Consider the following 22,773-nt stretch of genomic DNA (forward strand, 5'->3'; position numbering starts at 1 on the left):
GGGAAACACAGTAGCAGGCACTTTACCATACCTTTGACTTTCCTCATTGTCCAGATGATCCTTTGCAGCACCTTCTGTGCAGTGTCCTGGCTGCTGTAGATTTTCTTCCACAAGGTTGCCCCATTTAAGCTTCAATTTAGCCACACCCACTATATCCCGCTTTCTTATTCAAGAAGTTTCAACGGTCTTGATAACGGTTGGCAAAAGAAAGGATCACACACCCATGAACAGACAGCCGCCACCTTAAATTTATGCAGGCAATCGGGAGAAGATGAGGACAGTTAGACTTCATTGAATTTTCTGAGTGCGGGTCATTGCCATATGGAAGGCTCCAGTTGAAACTCAGTATCAGTATCTCAAACAATACAAATTGGCTCAGCATATTTTATGATTTTCTAGATTGTTCTTTCAGCTATGATGAAGTCTTTCCATCACAGAAGTTATCCCAAACAAGACAACCCCAAAGAGAAGCACTTATGATGACAGAAATCATTAGTGGCTCCATTTGAAGTGATCCTGGTTGGATTCTGACAAAAAAGTTGATATTTTACTCACTTCTGTTGACATCTTTCCACTGCAGAAGTTATCTCGACCAAGACAACCCCAAAGAGAAGCACTTATGAAGGCAGAAATCATTAGTGGCTCCATTTGAAGTGATCAGAGTTGGATTCACATAAAACGATTTATTTTCATGTTTTCAGTTGATTTTGTCTTTTAAAACTACCCCAACAAGTAGCACTTACTGATTTCAACAGTCAAGTCAATGCTCAGGTCAGGGTAATAGTATGGACTCAAAGATTATCTTGAAATGTAACTCTTCAGCAATGAAATATCTGCAATGGCGGTCTTCATGGACTGTACAAAGGAAGTAGAATTAAATAATCAGCGACAGTACCCCAACAAGTAGCACTTACTGCTTTCAGTAGTCAAGTTTGTACTTTTGTTCGGGTAATGTTATTGACAAATTAATAAACTTGGCAAGTCCTGTAAAAAAATATTAAACTTATCACAATTCATCAAATAATTAACAATTAGAAACAACAGCGCAGACCTTGTCACAACCTAGACAACCCCAAAGAGAAGCACTTATGATGACAGAAATCATTAGTGGCTCCATTTGAAGTGATCAGAGTTGGATTCTAATCAAAATTTGTCGATATTTTACTCACCTCTTTTGAAACACCTTTCCACAGCAGAAATTGTCACAACCAAGACAACCCCAAAGAGAAGCACTTATGAATGTAGAAATCATTAGTGGCTCCGTTTGAAGTGATCAGAGTTGGTTTCCAATAAAAATTTGTAGATATTTTACTGAGCTCTTTTAAGACATCTTTCCACTGCAGAAGTTGTCACAACCAAGACAACCCCAAAGAGAAGCACTTATGAAGGCAGAAATCATTAGTGGCTCCATTTGAAGTGATCAGGGTTGGATTCACATAAAACAATTTATTTTCATGTTTTCAGTTGATTTCGTCTTTAAAAACTACCCCAACAAGTAGCACTTACTGATTTCAACAGTCAAGTCAATGCTCAGGTCAGGGTAATAGTATGGACATAAAAAATCTCTTCAAATCGTACTCTTCAGCAATGACATATCTACAATGGCAGTCTTAAAATCACTGTGCAAAGGAAGAAGAATCCCATTATCAGCAACACTACCCCAACAAATAGCACTTACTGTTTTCAGAAGTCAAGTCTGTGCTTGTGTTAGGGTAATGTTGGAGGAGATTGATTAAATTTGCAAGTTGAGAAAAGTATAACACCTGGCATCTACCAGATTTCCAAAGACACACAACCAGGGAAACACAGTAGCAGGCACTTTACCATACCTTTGACTTTCCTCATTGTCCAGATGATCCTTTGCAGCACCTTCTGTGCAGTGTCCTGGCTGCTGTAGATTTTCTTCCACAAGGTTGCCCCATTTAAGCTTGAATTTAGCCACACCCACTATATCCCGCTTTCTTATTCAAGAAGTTTCAACGGTCTTGATAACGGTTGGCAAAAGAAAGGATCACACACCCATGAACAGACAGCCGCCACCTTAAATTTATGCAGGCAATCGGGAGAAGATGAGGACAGTTAGACTTCATTGAATTTTCTGAGTGCGGGTCATTGCCATATGGAAGGCTCCAGTTGAAACTCAGTATCAGTATCTCAAACAATACAAATTGGCTCAGCATATTTTATGATTTTCTAGATTGTTCTTTCAGCTATGATGAAGTCTTTCCATCACAGAAGTTATCCCAAACAAGACAACCCCAAAGAGAAGCACTTATGATGACAGAAATCATTAGTGGCTCCATTTGAAGTGATCCTGGTTGGATTCTGACAAAAAAGTTGATATTTTACTCACTTCTGTTGACATCTTTCCACTGCAGAAGTTATCTCGACCAAGACAACCCCAAAGAGAAGCACTTATGAAGGCAGAAATCATTAGTGGCTCCATTTGAAGTGATCAGAGTTGGATTCACATAAAACGATTTATTTTCATGTTTTCAGTTGATTTTGTCTTTTAAAACTACCCCAACAAGTAGCACTTACTGATTTCAACAGTCAAGTCAATGCTCAGGTCAGGGTAATAGTATGGACTCAAAGATTATCTTGAAATGTAACTCTTCAGCAATGAAATATCTGCAATGGCGGTCTTCATGGACTGTACAAAGGAAGTAGAATTAAATAATCAGCGACAGTACCCCAACAAGTAGCACTTACTGCTTTCAGTAGTCAAGTTTGTACTTTTGTTCGGGTAATGTTATTGACAAATTAATAAACTTGGCAAGTCCTGTAAAAAAATATTAAACTTATCACAATTCATCAAATAATTAACAATTAGAAACAACAGCGCAGACCTTGTCACAACCTAGACAACCCCAAAGAGAAGCACTTATGATGACAGAAATCATTAGTGGCTCCATTTGAAGTGATCAGAGTTGGATTCTAATCAAAATTTGTCGATATTTTACTCACCTCTTTTGAAACACCTTTCCACAGCAGAAATTGTCACAACCAAGACAACCCCAAAGAGAAGCACTTATGAATGTAGAAATCATTAGTGGCTCCGTTTGAAGTGATCAGAGTTGGTTTCCAATAAAAATTTGTAGATATTTTACTGAGCTCTTTTAAGACATCTTTCCACTGCAGAAGTTGTCACAACCAAGACAACCCCAAAGAGAAGCACTTATGAAGGCAGAAATCATTAGTGGCTCCATTTGAAGTGATCAGGGTTGGATTCACATAAAACAATTTATTTTCATGTTTTCAGTTGATTTCGTCTTTAAAAACTACCCCAACAAGTAGCACTTACTGATTTCAACAGTCAAGTCAATGCTCAGGTCAGGGTAATAGTATGGACATAAAAAATCTCTTCAAATTGTATTCTTCAGCAATGACATATCTTCAATGGCAGTCTTAAAATCACTGTGCAAAGGAAGTAGAATCCCATTTACAGCATATTTTACTCACCTCTTTTGAAACACCTTTCCACAGCAGAAATTTTCACAACCAAGACAACCCCGAAGAGAAGCACTTATGAATGTAGAAATCATTAGTGGCTCCATTTGAAGTGGTCAGAGTTGGATTCACATAAAACAATTTATTTTCATGTTTTCAGTTGATTTTGTCTTTTAAAACTACCCCAACAAGTAGCACTTACTGATTTCAACAGTAAAGTCAATGATCAGGTCAGGGTAATAGTATGGACTTAAGGATTATCTTCAAATGTAATTCTTCAGCAATGAAATACCTGCAATGGCAGTCTTCATGGACTGTACAAAGGAAGTAGAATTAAATAATCAGCGACAGTACCCCAACAAGTAGCACTTACTGCTTTCAGTAGTCAAGTTTGTACTTTTGTTCGGGTAATGTTATTGACAAATAAATGAACTTGGCAAGTCCTGTAAAAAAAATATGAAACTTATCACAATTCATCAAATAATTAACAATTACAAACAACAGCGCAGACCTTGTCACAACCTAGACAACCCCAAAGAGAAGTTGAAATCAGATGACAGAAATCATTAGTGGCTCCATTTGAAGTGATCAGAGTTGGATTCTGATCAAAATTTGTCGATATTTTACTCACCTCTTTTGAAACACCTTTCCACAGCAGAAATTTTCACAACCAAGACAACCCCAAAGAGAAGCACTTATGAATGTAGAAATCATTAGTGGCTCCGTTAGAAGTGATCAGAGTTGGTTTCAAATAAAAATTTGTAGATATTATACTGAGCTCTTTTAAGACATCTTTCCACTGCAGACGTTGTCACAACCAAGACAACCCCAAAGAGAAGCACTTATGAAGGCAGAAATCATTAGTGGCTCCATTTGAAGTGATCAGGGTTGGATTCACATAAAACGATTTATTTTCATGTTTTCAGTTGATTTCGTCTTTTAAAACTACCCCAACAAGTAGCACTTACTGATTTCAACAGTCAAGTCAATGCTCAGGTCAGGGTAATAGTATGGACATAAAAAATCTCTTCAAATCGTATTCTTCAGCAATGACATATCTACAATGACAGTCTTAAAATCACTGTGCAAAGGAAGTAGAATACCATTTACAGCTTATTTTACTCACCTCTTTTGAAACACCTTTCCACAGCAGAAATTGTCACAACCAAGATAACCCCAAAGAGAAGCACTTATGAATGTAGAAATCATTAGTGGCTCCGTTTGAAGTGATCAGAGTTGGTTTCCAATAACAATTTGTAGATATTTCACTCAGCTCTTTTAAGACATCTTTCCACTGCAGAAGTTGTCACAACCAAGACAACCCCAAAGAGAAGCACTTATGAAGGCAGAAATCATTAGTGGCTCCATTTGAAGTGATCAGAGTTGGATTCACATAAAACGATTTATTTTCATGTTTTCAGTTGATTTTGTCTTTTAAAACTACCCCAACAAGTAGCACTTACTGATTTCAACAGTCAAGTCAATGCTCAGGTCAGGGTAATAGTATGGACATCAAAAATCTCTTCAAATCGTATTCTTCAGCAATGACATATCTACAATGGCAGTCTTAAAATCACTGTGCAAAGGAAGAAGAATCCCATTATCAGCAACACTACCCCAACAAATAGCACTTACTGTTTTCAGAAGTCAAGTCTGTGCTTGTGTTAGGGTAATGTTGGAGGAGATTGATTAAATGTGCAAGTTGAGAAAAGTATAGCACCTGGCATCTACCAGATTTCCAAAGACACACAACCAGGGAAACACAGTAGCAGGCACTTTACCATACCTTTGACTTTCCTCATTGTCCAGATGATCCTTTGCAGCACCTTCTGTGCAGTGTCCTGGCTGCTGTAGATTTTCTTCCACAAGGATGCCCCATTTAAGCTTCAATTTAGCCACACCCACTATATCCCGCTTTCTTATTCAAGAAGTTTCAACGGTCTTGATAACGGTTGGCAAAAGAAAGGATCACACATCCATGAACAGACAGCCGCCACCTTAAATTTATGCAGGCAATCGGGAGAAGATGAGGACAGTTAGACTTCATTGAATTTTCTGAGTGCGGGTCATTGCCATATGGAAGGCTCCAGTTGAAACTCAGTATCAGTATCTCAAACAATACAAATTGGCTCAGCATATTTTATGATTTTCAGCTATGATGAAGTCTTTCCATCACAGAAGTTATCCCAAACAAGACAACCCCAAAGAGAAGCACTTATGATGACAGAAATCATTAGTGGCTCCATTTGAAGTGATCCTGGTTGGATTCTGACAAAAAAGTTGATATTTTACTCACTTCTGTTGACATCTTTCCACTGCAGAAGTTATCTCGACCAAGACAACCCCAAAGAGAAGCACTTATGAAGGCAGAAATCATTAGTGGCTCCATTTGAAGTGATCAGAGTTGGATTCACATAAAATGATTTATTTTCATGTTTTCAGTTGATTTTGTCTTTTAAAACTACCCCAACAAGTAGCACTTACTGATTTCAACAGTCAAGTCAATGCTCAGGTCAGGGTAATAGTATGGACTTAAGGATTATCTTCAAATGTAATTCTTCAGCAATGAAATACCTGCAATGGCAGTCTTCATGGACTGTACAAAGGAAGTAGAATTAAATAATCAGCGACAGTACCCCAACAAGTAGCACTTACTGCTTTCAGTAGTCAAGTTTGTACTTTTGTTCGGGTAATGTTATTGACAAATAAATGAACTTGGCAAGTCCTGTAAAAAAAATATGAAACTTATCACAATTCATCAAATAATTAACAATTACAAACAACAGCGCAGACCTTGTCACAACCTAGACAACCCCAAAGAGAAGTTGAAATCAGATGACAGAAATCATTAGTGGCTCCATTTGAAGTGATCAGAGTTGGATTCTGATCAAAATTTGTCGATATTTTACTCACCTCTTTTGAAACACCTTTCCACAGCAGAAATTGTCACAACCAAGACAACCCCAAAGAGAAGCACTTATGAATGTAGAAATCATTAGTGGCTCCGTTTGAAGTGATCAGAGTTGGTTTCAAAAAAAAATTTGTAGATATTTTACTGAGCTCTTTTAAGACATCTTTCCACTGCAGACGTTGTCACAACCAAGACAACCCCAAAGAGAAGCACTTATGAAGGCAGAAATCATTAGTGGCTCCATTTGAAGTGATCAGGGTTGGATTCACATAAAACGATTTATTTTCATGTTTTCAGTTGATTTCGTCTTTTAAAACTACCCCAACAAGTAGCACTTACTGATTTCAACAGTCAAGTCAATGCTCAGGTCAGGGTAATAGTATGGACTCAAAGATTATCTTGAAATGTAACTCTTCAGCAATGAAATATCTGCAATGGCGGTCTTCATGGACTGTACAAAGGAAGTAGAATTAAATAATCAGCGACAGTACCCCAACAAGTAGCACTTACTGCTTTCAGTAGTCAAGTTTGTACTTTTGTTCGGGTAATGTTATTGACAAATTAATAAACTTGGCAAGTCCTGTAAAAAAATATTAAACTTATCACAATTCATCAAATAATTAACAATTAGAAACAACAGCGCAGACCTTGTCACAACCTAGACAACCCCAAAGAGAAGCACTTATGATGACAGAAATCATTAGTGGCTCCATTTGAAGTGATCAGAGTTGGATTCTAATCAAAATTTGTCGATATTTTACTCACCTCTTTTGAAACACCTTTCCACAGCAGAAATTGTCACAACCAAGACAACCCCAAAGAGAAGCACTTATGAATGTAGAAATCATTAGTGGCTCCGTTTGAAGTGATCAGAGTTGGTTTCCAATAAAAATTTGTAGATATTTTACTGAGCTCTTTTAAGACATCTTTCCACTGCAGAAGTTGTCACAACCAAGACAACCCCAAAGAGAAGCACTTATGAAGGCAGAAATCATTAGTGGCTCCATTTGAAGTGATCAGGGTTGGATTCACATAAAACAATTTATTTTCATGTTTTCAGTTGATTTCGTCTTTAAAAACTACCCCAACAAGTAGCACTTACTGATTTCAACAGTCAAGTCAATGCTCAGGTCAGGGTAATAGTATGGACATAAAAAATCTCTTCAAATTGTATTCTTCAGCAATGACATATCTACAATGGCAGTCTTAAAATCACTGTGCAAAGGAAGTAGAATCCCATTTACAGCATATTTTACTCACCTCTTTTGAAACACCTTTCCACAGCAGAAATTTTTACAACCAAGACAACCCCGAAGAGAAGCACTTATGAATGTAGAAATCATTAGTGGCTCCATTTGAAGTGGTCAGAGTTGGATTCACATAAAACAATTTATTTTCATGTTTTCAGTTGATTTTGTCTTTTAAAACTACCCCAACAAGTAGCACTTACTGATTTCAACAGTAAAGTCAATGCTCAGGTCAGGGTAATAGTATGTACTTAAGGATTATCTTCAAATGTAATTCTTCAGCAATGAAATACCTGCAATGGCAGTCTTCATGGACTGTACAAAGGAAGTAGAATTAAATAATCAGCGACAGTACCCCAACAAGTAGCACTTACTGCTTTCAGTAGTCAAGTTTGTACTTTTGTTCGGGTAATGTTATTGACAAATAAATGAACTTGGCAAGTCCTGTAAAAAAAATATGAAACTTATCACAATTCATCAAATAATTAACAATTACAAACAACAGCGCAGACCTTGTCACAACCTAGACAACCCCAAAGAGAAGTTGAAATCAGATGACAGAAATCATTAGTGGCTCCATTTGAAGTGATCAGAGTTGGATTCTGATCAAAATTTGTCGATATTTTACTCACCTCTTTTGAAACACCTTTCCACAGCAGAAATTTTCACAACCAAGACAACCCCAAAGAGAAGCACTTATGAATGTAGAAATCATTAGTGGCTCCGTTAGAAGTGATCAGAGTTGGTTTCAAATAAAAATTTGTAGATATTTTACTGAGCTCTTTTAAGACATCTTTCCACTGCAGACGTTGTCACAACCAAGACAACCCCAAAGAGAAGCACTTATGAAGGCAGAAATCATTAGTGGCTCCATTTGAAGTGATCAGGGTTGGATTCACATAAAACGATTTATTTTCATGTTTTCAGTTGATTTCGTCTTTTAAAACTACCCCAACAAGTAGCACTTACTGATTTCAACAGTCAAGTCAATGCTCAGGTCAGGGTAATAGTATGGACATAAAAAATCTCTTCAAATCGTATTCTTCAGCAATGACATATCTACAATGACAGTCTTAAAATCACTGTGCAAAGGAAGTAGAATACCATTTACAGCTTATTTTACTCACCTCTTTTGAAACACCTTTCCACAGCAGAAATTGTCACAACCAAGACAACCCCAAAGAGAAGCACTTATGAATGTAGAAATCATTAGTGGCTCCGTTTGAAGTGATCAGAGTTGGTTTCCAATAACAATTTGTAGATATTTCACTCAGCTCTTTTAAGACATCTTTCCACTGCAGAAGTTGTCACAACCAAGACAACCCCAAAGAGAAGCACTTATGAAGGCAGAAATCATTAGTGGCTCCATTTGAAGTGATCAGAGTTGGATTCACATAAAACGATTTATTTTCATGTTTTCAGTTGATTTTGTCTTTTAAAACTACCCCAACAAGTAGCACTTACTGATTTCAACAGTCAAGTCAATGCTCAGGTCAGGGTAATAGTATGGACATAAAAAATCTCTTCAAATCGTATTCTTCAGCAATGACATATCTACAATGGCAGTCTTAAAATCACTGTGCAAAGGAAGAAGAATCCCATTATCAGCAACACTACCCCAACAAATAGCACTTACTGTTTTCAGAAGTCAAGTCTGTGCTTGTGTTAGGGTAATGTTGGAGGAGATTGATTAAATGTGCAAGTTGAGAAAAGTATAACACCTGGCATCTACCAGATTTCCAAAGACACACAACCAGGGAAACACAGTAGCAGGCACTTTACCATACCTTTGACTTTCCTCATTGTCCAGATGATCCTTTGCAGCACCTTCTGTGCAGTGTCCTGGCTGCTGTAGATTTTCTTCCACAAGGTTGCCCCATTTAAGCTTGAATTTAGCCACACCCACTATATCCCGCTTTCTTATTCAAGAAGTTTCAACGGTCTTGATAACGGTTGGCAAAAGAAAGGATCACACATCCATGAACAGACAGCCGCCACCTTAAATTTATGCAGGCAATCGGGAGAAGATGAGGACAGTTAGACTTCATTGAATTTTCTGAGTGCGGGTCATTGCCATATGGAAGGCTCCAGTTGAAACTCAGTATCAGTATCTCAAACAATACAAATTGGCTCAGCATATTTTATGATTTTCTAGATTGTTCTTTCAGCTATGATGAAGTCTTTCCATCACAGAAGTTATCCCAAACAAGATAACCCCAAAGAGAAGCACTTATGATGACAGAAATCATTAGTGGCTCCATTTGAAGTGATCCTGGTTGGATTCTGACAAAAAAGTTGACATTTTACTCACTTCTGTTGACATCTTTCCACTGCAGAAGTTATCTCGACCAAGACAACCCCAAAGAGAAGCACTTATGAAGGCAGAAATCATTAGTGGCTCCATTTGAAGTGATCAGAGTTGGATTCACATAAAACGATTTATTTTCATGTTTTCAGTTGATTTTGTCTTTTAAAACTACCCCAACAAGTAGCACTTACTGATTTCAACAGTCAAGTCAATGCTCAGGTCAGGGTAATAGTATGGACTCAAAGATTATCTTGAAATGTAACTCTTCAGCAATGAAATATCTGCAATGGCAGTCTTCATGGACTGTTCAAAGGAAGTAGAATTCCATTATCAGCGACAGTACCCCAACAAGTAGCACTTACTGCTTTCAGTAGTCAAGTTTGTACTTTTGTTCGGGTAATGTTATTGACAAATTAATAAACTTGGCAAGTCCTGTAAAAAAATATTAAACTTATCACAATTCATCAAATAATTAACAATTAGAAACAACAGCGCAGACCTTGTCACAACCTAGACAACCCCAAAGAGAAGCACTTATGATGACAGAAATCATTAGTGGCTCCATTTGAAGTGATCAGAGTTGGTTTCCAATAAAAAATTGTAGATATTTTACTGAGCTCTTTTAAGACATCTTTCCACTGCAGAAGTTGTCACAACCAAGACAACCCCAAAGAGAAGCACTTATGAAGGCAGAAATCATTAGTGGCTCCATTTGAAGTGATCAGGGTTGGATTCACATAAAACGATTTATTTTCATGTTTTCAGTTGATTTCGTCTTTAAAAACTACCCCAACAAGTAGCACTTACTGATTTCAACAGTCAAGTCAATGCTCAGGTCAGGGTAATAGTATGGACATAAAAAATCTCTTCAAATTGTATTCTTCAGCAATGACATATCTACAATGGCAGTCTTAAAATCACTGTGCAAAGGAAGTAGAATCCCATTTACAGCATATTTTACTCACCTCTTTTGAAACACCTTTCCACAGCAGAAATTGTCACAACCAAGACAGCCCCGAAGAGAAGCACTTATGAATGTAGAAATCATTAGTGGCTCCATTTGAAGTGGTCAGAGTTGGATTCACATAAAACAATTTATTTTCATGTTTTCAGTTGATTTTGTCTTTTAAAACTACCCCAACAAGTAGCACTTACTGATTTCAACAGTCAAGTCAATGCTCAGGTCAGGGTAATAGTATGGACTTAAGGATTATCTTCAAATGTAACTCTTCAGCAATGAAATACCTGCAATGGCAGTCTTCATGGACTGTACAAAGGAAGTAGAATTAAATAATCAGCGACAGTACCCCAACAAGTAGCACTTACTGCTTTCAGTAGTCAAGTTTGTACTTTTGTTCGGGTAATGTTATTGACAAATAAATGAACTTGGCAAGTCCTGTAAAAAAATATGAAACTTATCACAATTCATCAAATAATTAACAATTACAAACAACAGCGCAGACCTTGTCACAACCTAGACAACCCCAAAGAGAAGTTGAAATCAGATGACAGAAATCATTAGTGGCTCCATTTGAAGTGATCAGAGTTGGATTCTGATCAAAATTTGTCGATATTTTACTCACCTCTTTTGAAACACCTTTCCACAGCAGAAATTGTCACAACCAAGACAACCCCAAAGAGAAGCACTTATGAATGTAGAAATCATTAGTGGCTCCGTTTGAAGTGATCAGAGTTGGTTTCCAATAAAAATTTGTAGATATTTTACTGAGCTCTTTTAAGACATCTTTCCACTGCAGAAGTTGTCACAACCAAGACAACCCCAAAGAGAAGCACTTATGAAGGCAGAAATCATTAGTGGCTCCATTTGAAGTGATCAGGGTTGGATTCACATAAAACGATTTATTTTCATGTTTTCAGTTGATTTCGTCTTTAAAAACTACCCCAACAAGTAGCACTTACTGATTTCAACAGTCAAGTCAATGCTCAGGTCAGGGTAATAGTATGGACATAAAAAATCTCTTCAAATCGTATTCTTCAGCAATGACATATCTACAATGGCAGTCTTAAAATCACTGTGCAAAGGAAGTAGAATCCCATTTACAGCTTATTTTACTCACCTCTTTCGAAACACCTTTCCACAGCAGAAATTGTCACAACCAAGAAATCATTAGTGGCTCCATTTGAAGTGATCAGGGTTGGATTCACATAAAACTATTCATTTTCATTTTTTCAGTTGATTTTGTCTTTTAAAACTACCCCAACAAGTAGCACTTACTGATTTCAACAGTCAAGTCAATGCTCAGGTCAGGGTAATAGTATGGACACAAAAAATCTCTTCAAATCGTATTCTTCAGCAATGACATATCTACAATGGCTACAATGGCAGTCTTAAAATCACTGTGCAAAGGAAGAAGAATCCCATTATCAGGAACACTACCCCAACAAATAGCACTTACTGTTTTCAGAAGTCAAGTCTGTGCTTGTGTTAGGGTAATGTTGGAGGAGATTGATTAAATTTGCAAGTTGAGAAAAGTATAACACCTGGCATCTACCAGATTTCCAAAGACACACAACCAGGAAAACACAGTAGCAGGCACTTTACCATACCTTTGACTTTCATCATTGTCCAGATGATCCTTTGCAGCGCCTTCTGTGCAGTGTCCTGGCTGCTGTAGATTTTCTTCCACAAGGTTGCCCCATTTAAGCTTGAATTTAGCCACACCCACTATATCCCGCTTTCTTATTCAAGAAGTTTCAACGGTCTTGATAACGGTTGGCAAAAGAAAGGATCACACATCCATGAACAGACAGCCGCCACCTTAAATTTATGCAGGCAATCGGGAGAAGATGAGGACAGTTAGACTCCATTGAATTTTCTGAGTGCGGTCATTGCCATATGGAAGGCTCCAGTTGAAACTCAGTATCAGTATCTCAAACAATACAAATTGGCTCAGCATATTTTATGATTTTCTAGATTGTTCTTTCAGCTATGATGAAGTCTTTCCATCACAAAAGTTATCCCAAACAAGACAACCCCAAAGAGAAGCACTTATGGAGACAGGAATCATTAGTGGCTCCTTTTGAAGTGATCCTGGTTGGATTCTGACAAAAAAGTAATTTGTTGATCTTTTACTCACTTCTGTTGACATCTTTCCACTGCAGAAGTTATCTCGACCAAGACAACCCCAAAGAGAAGCACTTATGAAGGCAGAAATCATTAGTGGCTCCATTTGAAGTGATCAGAGTTGGATTCACATAAAACGATTTATTTTCATGTTTTCAGTTGATTTTGTCTTTTAAAACTACCACAACAAGAAGAACTTACCGATTATAGCAGTGAAGTTAATGCTCAGGTCAGGGTAATAGTATTGACTTAAAGATTATCTTCAAATGTAATTCTTCAGCAATGAAATATCTGCAATGGCAGTCTTCATGGACTGTACAAAGGAAGAAGAATTTCATTATCAGCAACAGTACCCCAACAAGTAGCACTAACTGGTTTCAGTAGTCAAGTTTGTACTTTTGTTCAGGTAATGTTATTGACAAATTAATGAACTTGACAAGTCCTGTAAACAACAGCGCAGACAGTCCTGTCACAACAAAGACAACCCCAAAGAGAAGCACTAATGAATGTAGAAATCATTAGTGGCTCCATTTGAAGTGATCAGAGTTGGATTATGATAAAAAAGTAATTTGTTGATAATCTACTCAGCTCTGTTAAGACATCTTTCCATTGCAGAAGTTGTCATAACGAAGACAACCCCAAAGAGAAGCACTTATGAAGGCAGAAATCATTAGTAGCTCACATTAAGAGTTGGATTCACATAAAATTATTTATTTGCATGTATTCAGTTGATTTTGTATTTTAAAACAACCCCAACAAGTAGCACCTACTGATTTCAACTATCAATTTATTGCCAGGTCAGGGTGATAGTATGGACTTAAATCTCCATGAATGTTAACTCTCTTAAAATGTTATTATTTCAAATTAAAATATTTAAAATGGCAGTCTTCGTGGACTGTGTAAAGTTAGAAGAGTAACAATATCAGCAACACTATCCCAACAAATAGCACTCACTGCTTTCGTAAGACAAGTCTGGGCTTGTGTTATGGTAATGTTGGTCGGAAATTGATTGTGAAATCTGCCTCACCTGGCATCGTCTAGATTTCCAAGTACCCTCTTTTACAAGAAGCTTCAACGCTCTTGATAATGGTTGGCCAAAGAAAGGATCACACATCCATGAACAGACAGCCGCCACCTTAAATTTATGCAGGCTATTGGTAGTTTATGAGGACAGTTAGACTCCATTGACTCTTTTGAGTGAAACTCATTGGCATATGGAAGCCTCCAGCTGAAGCTTGATTGGAGTCTCAAAACATACAAATGGGTACAGCATACTCAAAAGAAACTGGGTATTATTGCATGCCTAAATGCATGCATGATTTTAGTTTGTAGTTTTGGTTGATAATCACAAAAATAATAATTGAATCCAAATTATTTTTTAACTACCAACTCTGTATCACTTTGTATTGACGTTTTTTGTCATTTAATTAAAGCGAATGTTTTCCTGAAATTTCTCCTTTCCTTTCAAGACTGTTTACTAAACTCTCTTTACATATTTCCATCACAGAACTTATCAACAACAAGACAACCATAAAGACAAGCACATGACAGAAATCCCTAGTAGATCTATTTGAAGTGATCAGTGAATGAAGTTGAAGTGCATCTTTTAGTGATATTTTCCACAATAACTTTATTCTCAAAACTACCCCAACAAAAGCAATTAGAACCAAACTATCTGAATTAGCGTAGTAGATTTGTGACAAACCCCATAGTAAACGATCCCAGTTATGGTTCTTTTAACCTGCAGTGGCTGTGGGAGAAAATATACATTTGGACGTAGTGAAGACATGACGGTTACGAGGTAAATAGACACAGGGCTCATTTAGACGCTCCATAACATGGTTGATCCTACTGGCTTTGTGCAGCTGACTCTGTTCTAGTTGCACCAGGGCAGACCCACGTAAATATAGAAACAGAACATCAATTTTTTTCTCCAAATCCATAAATATATATTTCTTTTTCAGATCTGTCCAGTCAGGAGTCATTTTTTTAAGGACAGGCATATTGAACTCAAAGTTCACAATATGATCATCATAACATAACATTCAATTGTTACTTAATGGCTAAACTTTTTAAATTTCTATAATCCTTTCATGTTACTATGTTATTTTAACATTTCCATCCTGGTGGTTTTTTTCATTGCTTGTTAGTTTAAACAACATCTATGTTGTTGTTGTTGTTATTATGTCCTACGAGTAACTGATAGTTAAAAGTAGCCTTTAGTAAACACATTTAGAGTAGTTGTGACAAAGGAAACTTTACTCGCATTGACACCATAAAGCACTGCGTTTGTCACTGTAGGTATATTTTCAGTATAAATAAAGTTTGTTCAAAATTAAAGCCAAGTGTAAGGAATGTAGTCGGACATTCTTTCGCTGACTCCTTTTGGATTGTCCTTCACATGTTTCGTTGACCTGAAGGCGTTTAGGAAAAGTGGTAAAGAAAGAAGTTGTTGTTTTTTGTGTCATAATTGAGGAGGAAATTTGGCTGGCAGAGTATGCCTTCTTTTAAGTCATTTTTAAAAACCCATTTCTATAGACTTGCTTTTATGTGATGTTGTCTTTTTACATAGTCTTTATATATTATTTTTTAAATACAGATATGTGACCTGAAAACCGTGTTATTGAAGGAATTCTGACTGTCTGTGATTTGTATGTTTTTGTGAAAGCGCTTCGTGAAGCTACTTCTTAAAAGGTGCTATATAAATACAATTATTATCATTGTTATAACTGTCTTGAACAATGAAGTACAACCTTTCTACCTGCCGGACCCCTCCAGTCCAGCAGGTGGCGGCGAAGCCCCTTGGTTAAATCCAATCGTCATTAAAAACCACAGAAGAAGAGGAGGAAGTAAAACGTGTATCAGCTGAGCTGGCTGATGTGAAATAGAACCCGATTTCATTGTACGCGGGTTACAACAGACGTGCAGGTCTCTGGGATGGAGAATGACATCCTCGTCTCTCTTGAAGATTTAGGGTGAGTCAATAAATGAATTGGAATATCAACAATATGTCCGCCGCCGTGTGGAGAACAGTATGTGGACCCCCCCCCCCCCGCCCCTCCTCTCCTCCAATGACCAGCCGGGTCTGTCGGTGCTATATTAGCCAAACGGCTAACGTGCTGCTTCGGCGGCTAACGTCAAGTCTTTGACTACTTCCTGTTTCATCTCGGGTCTCGTTGGCGTGTTTTTCATCGGACCTGATCGGCTGCCGCGGCCATTTGACATGTTGTGTGGAGGAGCCGCGTCAGCAGCAGCTGCTCCGCTGCGCGTCACGATCCATATCAGCTCCACACGTCCCCCCCCCCCCCCCAAGCAGTTTCATTCCCATCTGATTTAAAGTTCACTAATGGAAATATCCACTGTCTCCTTCCACGTAGCTGTGGCACTGTCGACCCTTGGTGGCAAGACAGGACGTCCTCGAATCACCAGATTATTATTATTATTATTTTTTTTTAACGTGGGTTTGGCTGCAACTCATTCATGCTGCTGATGGTCCTCGTCCAGAGGCCCTGTCCAAACTGTCCCTGCTCAGACACAGCACTCATCAGCGCTGCATGCCCATGGACGCGTGCAGAACACAACATATGTGGTGTTTATCATAATCATCATATCATATTATCATATCATGTAGAAATAAATCAGCAAGACAGCCTGTGGTTCATCACCTTTAAAAAAAAACAACCATAATGTTCATGTCTTTAGTTAAGATGACATGAGTCTTTATTAATCCCACATGGGGGAATTCACTTTTTATAATAGTAATAATAAATTTCATTTATAGAGCTCTTTTCATTGGCAGCAAGCGTCAAAGGCATCAGGGAAGAGGTAGAATAACAAAGTATCCCATAAAAATAGGGGAAAAAACATATCCAATGAATGCAAAGAGTGGTGAAAGAAAACTCAAAATGTGCAGTGGTTTGGATTGATTGAAAGTATGACCGATGAAGTACAGTGTTGTGTGATTTAGCAGAGAGAAAGGCATAATTGTAATGTAAGCAGTGCTTCCCCTACCATTGAATTGGGAGGGCCCCCACCCTCCCTGAAATTTCAAATTGATTTTTTTTTTTTGTATTGTACATATAATGTCAAGCAGAAGTCATTTCAGGTCACTTTGCGTATACACCTTATTCCTCATTCCTGTATGAAAGATTGTGGATGAAACTTGATGAAACATGATTTGTGAAACCTCAACCCCCTCACCCCCCCAAAGCCAGTAAACTTAGGGGAAACACTGGTAAATGATGACCCACGTGCAGAAGAACCCTGCTCTTTTCTTGATCCATTCATGGTGAGGTCGGGGGAGGGGGGTGCAGCTGTTACTTACACTTCAGTTCTTCCCTAAAAGGAGCCGGTGCTTTTAACTACCGTAGGGGAGCGTTTTCTTCTCCCTCTGTGATGAAACGACTTGTCAAAGCAACACTCACAAATCAGATCAGTTAGTCTGACTAGTTTAAATAGTTTCAAACGACTTCCCAATCTCTCGCTCTTTGTCGCCGTCTCTATCGTCGTCTCTAGCGTTGTGATCAACAGTTTGCAGATGACACAGTCGTTGGAGTTCAACTGTCCTCATCAACTGCAGACAACCTGCATAAATTTAAGGTGATGGTCGTCTGTTCATGAAGGTGTGATCCTTTCTTTTACCCACCGTCATCAAGTCAGTGGAAACTTCTTGAAAGTGGGAGTCGCTTAGACGTAGATGTCAAAAGTAACTCAGTGTAGAGGTGAAGTTAGAATATGGTGTGATATGTATTTTGCATGGGACTTTGGTAGGGGCATGTTCACTGATGCCCTTATCCGCAGCCAACACCTCTCCGCACTGATAAGAGAAACAAACAGTTGGGTTAAATATGGTATCTTGTGTGTTTGTGTCTCTGCAGGTACCAAGGCCCTCTGTTGGAAGACGGAGCTCTGGACTCTGCTGTGAGCGGAGGAGTAGCTTCACCCGAGTTCACCAAGCTCTGTGCCTGGGTCGTGTCAGAGCTGAGACTCTACACCAAGTTGGAGGAGAATGTCCACGCCACTAACTGTAGGACATGTTTAATCACTGCTTAGGAAAGTTGACGGAAGAGTTATGCAGTGTAGGATTATACACTACACTAGTAGAACAGTGTTTCTACTTGTGTCATTTCCTTTCCTTGCCCTCTGAAGGTTGATAACATTGGCAAAGAAACAAGTGACATAATTGAAGGGAATTAAATTAGGGCTGCAACTCTCTGTCGATTTTTTTTCTCAATCAATCGATTAGTTGTTTGGTCCATAAAATGGTGAAATGTCGATCGGGTTTCCCAAACCCCAAGATGATGTTTTGTTTTGTCCACACAGCAAAGATATTTAGTTCGCTGTCGTCGAGGAGCAAACAAAGCAGAAAATATTCACATTTAAGAAGCGGAAATCACATATCATTTATTTTTATAAAAAACATCTTCAACCGATTAATCTTTTATCAAGATAGTTGGTGATTACTAATATTTTAATCGATTAACTGTTTTTATTTTTGGACATTTTTGATCACTGTTGTTGCAAATTCAGCCCTGTGGGTTTCTGTGTGAGGTCGACCAGGTTGCTACAAAAACCAACATACTACATAGCTGAGAAGGATTGGTGGTTAAAGAGGTAACTTCAGGGTTAACTCTGCATTTTCAGAGTTCGTCTGTTGACAGATTTTGATCTGTGACATTAAACTTAACCTTTTGCAGAACAGGTTATAGCTGCAGTGGAAGTCATTAGGACGATTCACTCCCATAAGAACTGAACCACGTCTCATCGTGTCTTTCCATTTCTCCCCACCATAGGTCCAAGTGAGGCTGAGGGCTTCCAACTGGAGATCAGTGGTCTTTTGTCAGAGCTCGCCTGTCCTTACTCCGTCCTCACCAGCGGCAACGTCACCCAGAGGCTTCTGAATAGGACGGACTGTCTGCTGCTCCTAAGTATGATAACAACACTCTCTAACGTCTCTGTGAACGATGCATTTCTGGGTTGAGCTGTGGACTCTTTCTCTTTCACATGGACTCGTCGCGCCACACCCTTCTGTGATAAAGTGTTAAAAGATCATGTATTGTGAAGTGCTTTGCAGCACAGGGTGTGTACACGGCGTGCAGCATAGGCAGCCTGTGCAAGCGCATGACTTTGACACGACTGTGGGTTAACCCTATTCAGACCAACACAGTGGCGCAGGTTAAGTCTTTCGTCAGGCGTCTACCTGGATAGGTCAACCCAAATCATCTCACCATCCCTCGTTCGTTTTTAAATGTCAACAGCCTTCTTGCTGATTATCCTACCTTTGTAGTTTGTGTTGAAATTGTTCCAGAGAGCTGTTGATTAAATTGTGTGGTCATTTTTGACTATAATTTTCATTGACAAAGCCACTGTTCATGCCAATTTTGTCATTATTTAAGTCTAACAAGATTCTTTGTTTGACCTTCTGAAACATAAGCCCCTTTTAACAGCAATCCGAATTTAACCAGGTCAAATTTCTGCCTCAGCCTTTCTAGTGTCTGAGCTGGAGGCATCGAGGATGATCCTAGTCAACAGTCCCCAGAAGAAAGGCCAGGAGTCGGGCAGCCCAGTGTTTCAGGAGCTGAAGGCCATCTGCATGTCGCTGGGCATGTCCAAGCCTCCTGGCAACATCACCATGTTCCAGTTCTTCAGTGGGATAGAGAAGAAGGTCAGTGGGTCTCGCAAACAAAACAGAACAAAACAAACAAACAAAACCAATGTTTTCAATTGTGACCGGATCACCAGTGGTGCATGTTAATACCAAATTTGAACAGAGCCTTCTTTTTGTCACTGTGGGTCTGTCACTTTCTTTTCCTAGCTGAAAGAAGCCTTAAGTCGAGTCCCACCGAATCACGTTGGAGAGCCTTTACTGAAGAAGGCCCTGGGACCCGTGCATCTGGTAAATGATGAAAAATTATGAAGGATTATAATACAACTGGTAAACACACTTCACGAGTAACTGACTCTTCTCTTGTTTGTTTTCGCTCTTTTTTTTTTCAGGAAAAGATAGAAGCTATAAACCAAGCTCTAGCAAATGAGTATGAGGTGAGAAGGAAGATGTTGTTGAAACGTCTCGATGTAACTGTGCAGTCCTTTGGTTGGTCTGACAAAGCAAAGGTATGTGGAAACATCCTCCCAAATATCCCAAAAGGACACAATATAATGACTGACAATCTTAATGTATTTGTTTCCGAATACGACTAAGACTTTGTTCTGTGCGTTTTTATTTCCAGAAACATGCTGAAAAGTTGGCCAAAGTTTACCCGCCCCTGCGCTCGGCCCTCGGCACCACAAGTAAAATCTCTGTTGCCCATGTTCTCGCTGTTCGACAAGACTTCTCCAATATCCTACGGACAAGCAGTGGCAAGATAAGAGAGAAGACAGCTTGTGCCATTAATAAGGTTGGTCCAACACAAAGTCGTCAGTGTTTTAAAGGATTTGTAAGATTCCAGGTTCTCATGACTGTTCCATACATCGTCTTCACTAGAGCTGCATAGTTAATTGATTAGTAATCGACTACTTAATAAATTGTCAACTATTTTGATAATCAATTAATCGGTTCAAGTAGTTTTTAACGGGGGAAAAAAGCAAAATTCTATGATTTCAGCTTCTTAAATGTGATTATTTTTTGGTTTCTTTTGCTCCTCTACAACATTAGACTAAATATCTTTGTCGGGTGGACATAACAAAACATCATCTTGGGGTTTGGGATACACTATTGACATTTTATGACCTTTCATGGATCAAACAACTATCGATTAATTTAGAAAATTATCGTAAAATGAATCGATAATGATAATAATCGTTAGTTTCAGCCCTAGTCTTCACAAATGTTTGACTATTGATATTTTCTTAGATTGTAGCGGAGGTTTGAACTGAAAATTAACATCACTAATGACTCTAGCTGCGTCAGTGGTATTTATGTTAAGTCTTGTGTGCCGCCACTCACAGGGTAGGTTTGGCATTTTTGCTATTTTTGTGACTGTCGGCAAATCCCATTAAAAGACCAAAATTGTCTGTTAGTCTGCCTCTCTGTACTTTATGACTTCCCTGCTGTAAAATTAATTTTTTTGTTTCTTTCTTCAACACATCTTGTTCAGTGAAACTGACAAAACACCTGATCTCATGAAAACAACAAATAAGGTGGGAGAGAATTTGGCTTGTGAGCGAAGCATCTGAATTTAATGCATTTTTTCTTACTCAGGTTCGAATGGGCCGAGTGCCAGACAGGGGAGGCCGACCTTGCGAGATTGAGCCTCCTCCACCAGAGATGCCCACCTGGCAAAAGCGCCAGGATGCTCCCCAGGGAGGAGGACACTATGGTGGGGGTGGACACGGAGGCAGCAGGGGTGGCTACGATCACTACTCCCAAGGTGGCCGTGGAGGCTATGAGAGAGGACATGGAGACAGGGGAGGTAGGGGAGGAGGGAGCAGAGGGGGGAAGGTGCAGGGAGGCTGGGGAGACGGAGGTGGAGGGGGAGGAGGAGGAGGGAGAGGTGGTTACAACCAGGGCCACTATCAGGATACAGGCGGTCATCATGGGGGAGGAGGGAGAGGGGGTTACGGAGGAGGTGGGAACAACCAAGGAGGCTTTCAGGATCCTGGGTACCACGGAGGAGGAGGAGGAGAAAGAGGAGGAGGAGGAGGAGGAGGAGGAGGAGGCGGTCACCACGACAATTACCACCAAGACGGAGGCTGGCATCAGGAGAGGGGTGGGGGTCGAGGAGGGCGGGGGGGCAGGGGAAGGGGCACCCGCGGAGGAGGAGGAGGAGGAGGACAAGGGGGAGGCTGGGGAGGGAGAGGGGGCTCGAATTTTAACCAAGGAGGACAGTTTGAACAGTTCTTCCAACACGGCGGGCAGCACTTCACCCAAGGCGGCTTTAATCAAGGCAGACACTACACTAGTTGAAAACACAGTGTGGGGCTTTACAGCAGAGTCCACACAAAGATCGACTACCTGTCACGTGTGAACGGATTTAAAATGCCTTATCACCCTATCTTAAGTTTTCAGCATGGTTGAAAGTTAGCCTAAAATGTTAAATGAGGACTGAGGACAGATGTACAGATGGTGTATACACTCATCCTAGACTGTTTTGGAAGTTTTTCTTTGCTACAGAGGGTAGTCCTTTACTTTTTCACCTTGGTGTGTTAATGTTTTCTTTGCTTCTTGTATGAAAGAACACAGCTCTGCTATGAACGGATAGTGGATTAAATGGACTCTGCTGCTCTGACCTCATCGTGCCACTTAATTTAGACTTACGTTGGACAGTTTTTGACTCAAAAGATTTCAGCGTCAGTGCACCTGCTGTGTATCTGACATAAGATGTGAACGTCACTATTACATGTAGAATTCTCGAAATTCTAAATTGAAATTGAAAAATTACTTGAAATCAGCTTCATCTTTCCGGTCTCTGGTTTGTTTCATTAGGTTTGACTGGAATCTCCTTTCGTTCCGTTTGTAAAAGATGTGATCGTGTACGGCTCACGGTGTGTGCTCAGTATGTGTGCACACATGTTGGATGTTGGAAGGTTTGCATGGATGTGTAAATAAGCAATAAAATCTAAAATTAGAATATTATCCTCTGTTTTTCATTCAGTGGTGTGATAATCTGAGCCAAGGACCGGTAGAATGCTATGTTTTGGCTACTGTAAACTACAGTTCTATTGACAGCTCAGGAATTTTCACTGTGCAAAATAATAAGATCACAATCAATTATTCACAAACAAGGCATACAACTGAGTAAATATACACATTTCAAGTCAAACAGCATTGTGG

The 22,773-nt window shown here is 39.2% G+C and overlaps 1 protein-coding gene across 1 annotated transcript; it reads left to right on the top strand.

Moving 5' to 3' along the window:
- The first annotated feature begins 15,819 nt into the window (after window positions 1-15,819).
- Window positions 15,820-22,575, top strand: fam98a (family with sequence similarity 98 member A). The gene is made up of 8 exons (XM_035606759.2): window positions 15,820-15,976; window positions 17,879-18,027; window positions 18,794-18,928; window positions 19,484-19,665; window positions 19,816-19,896; window positions 19,998-20,114; window positions 20,231-20,398; window positions 21,202-22,575. Exons 1-8 carry the CDS (start codon window positions 15,939-15,941, stop codon window positions 21,904-21,906), a joined length of 1,575 nt encoding a protein of 524 aa, XP_035462652.2. The 5' UTR covers window positions 15,820-15,938; the 3' UTR covers window positions 21,907-22,575.
- Window positions 22,576-22,773: the final 198 nt, after the last annotated feature.

Source organism: Scophthalmus maximus, chromosome 10, assembly GCF_022379125.1.
Source record: "Scophthalmus maximus strain ysfricsl-2021 chromosome 10, ASM2237912v1, whole genome shotgun sequence".
Lineage (NCBI taxonomy): Eukaryota > Metazoa > Chordata > Actinopteri > Pleuronectiformes > Scophthalmidae > Scophthalmus > Scophthalmus maximus.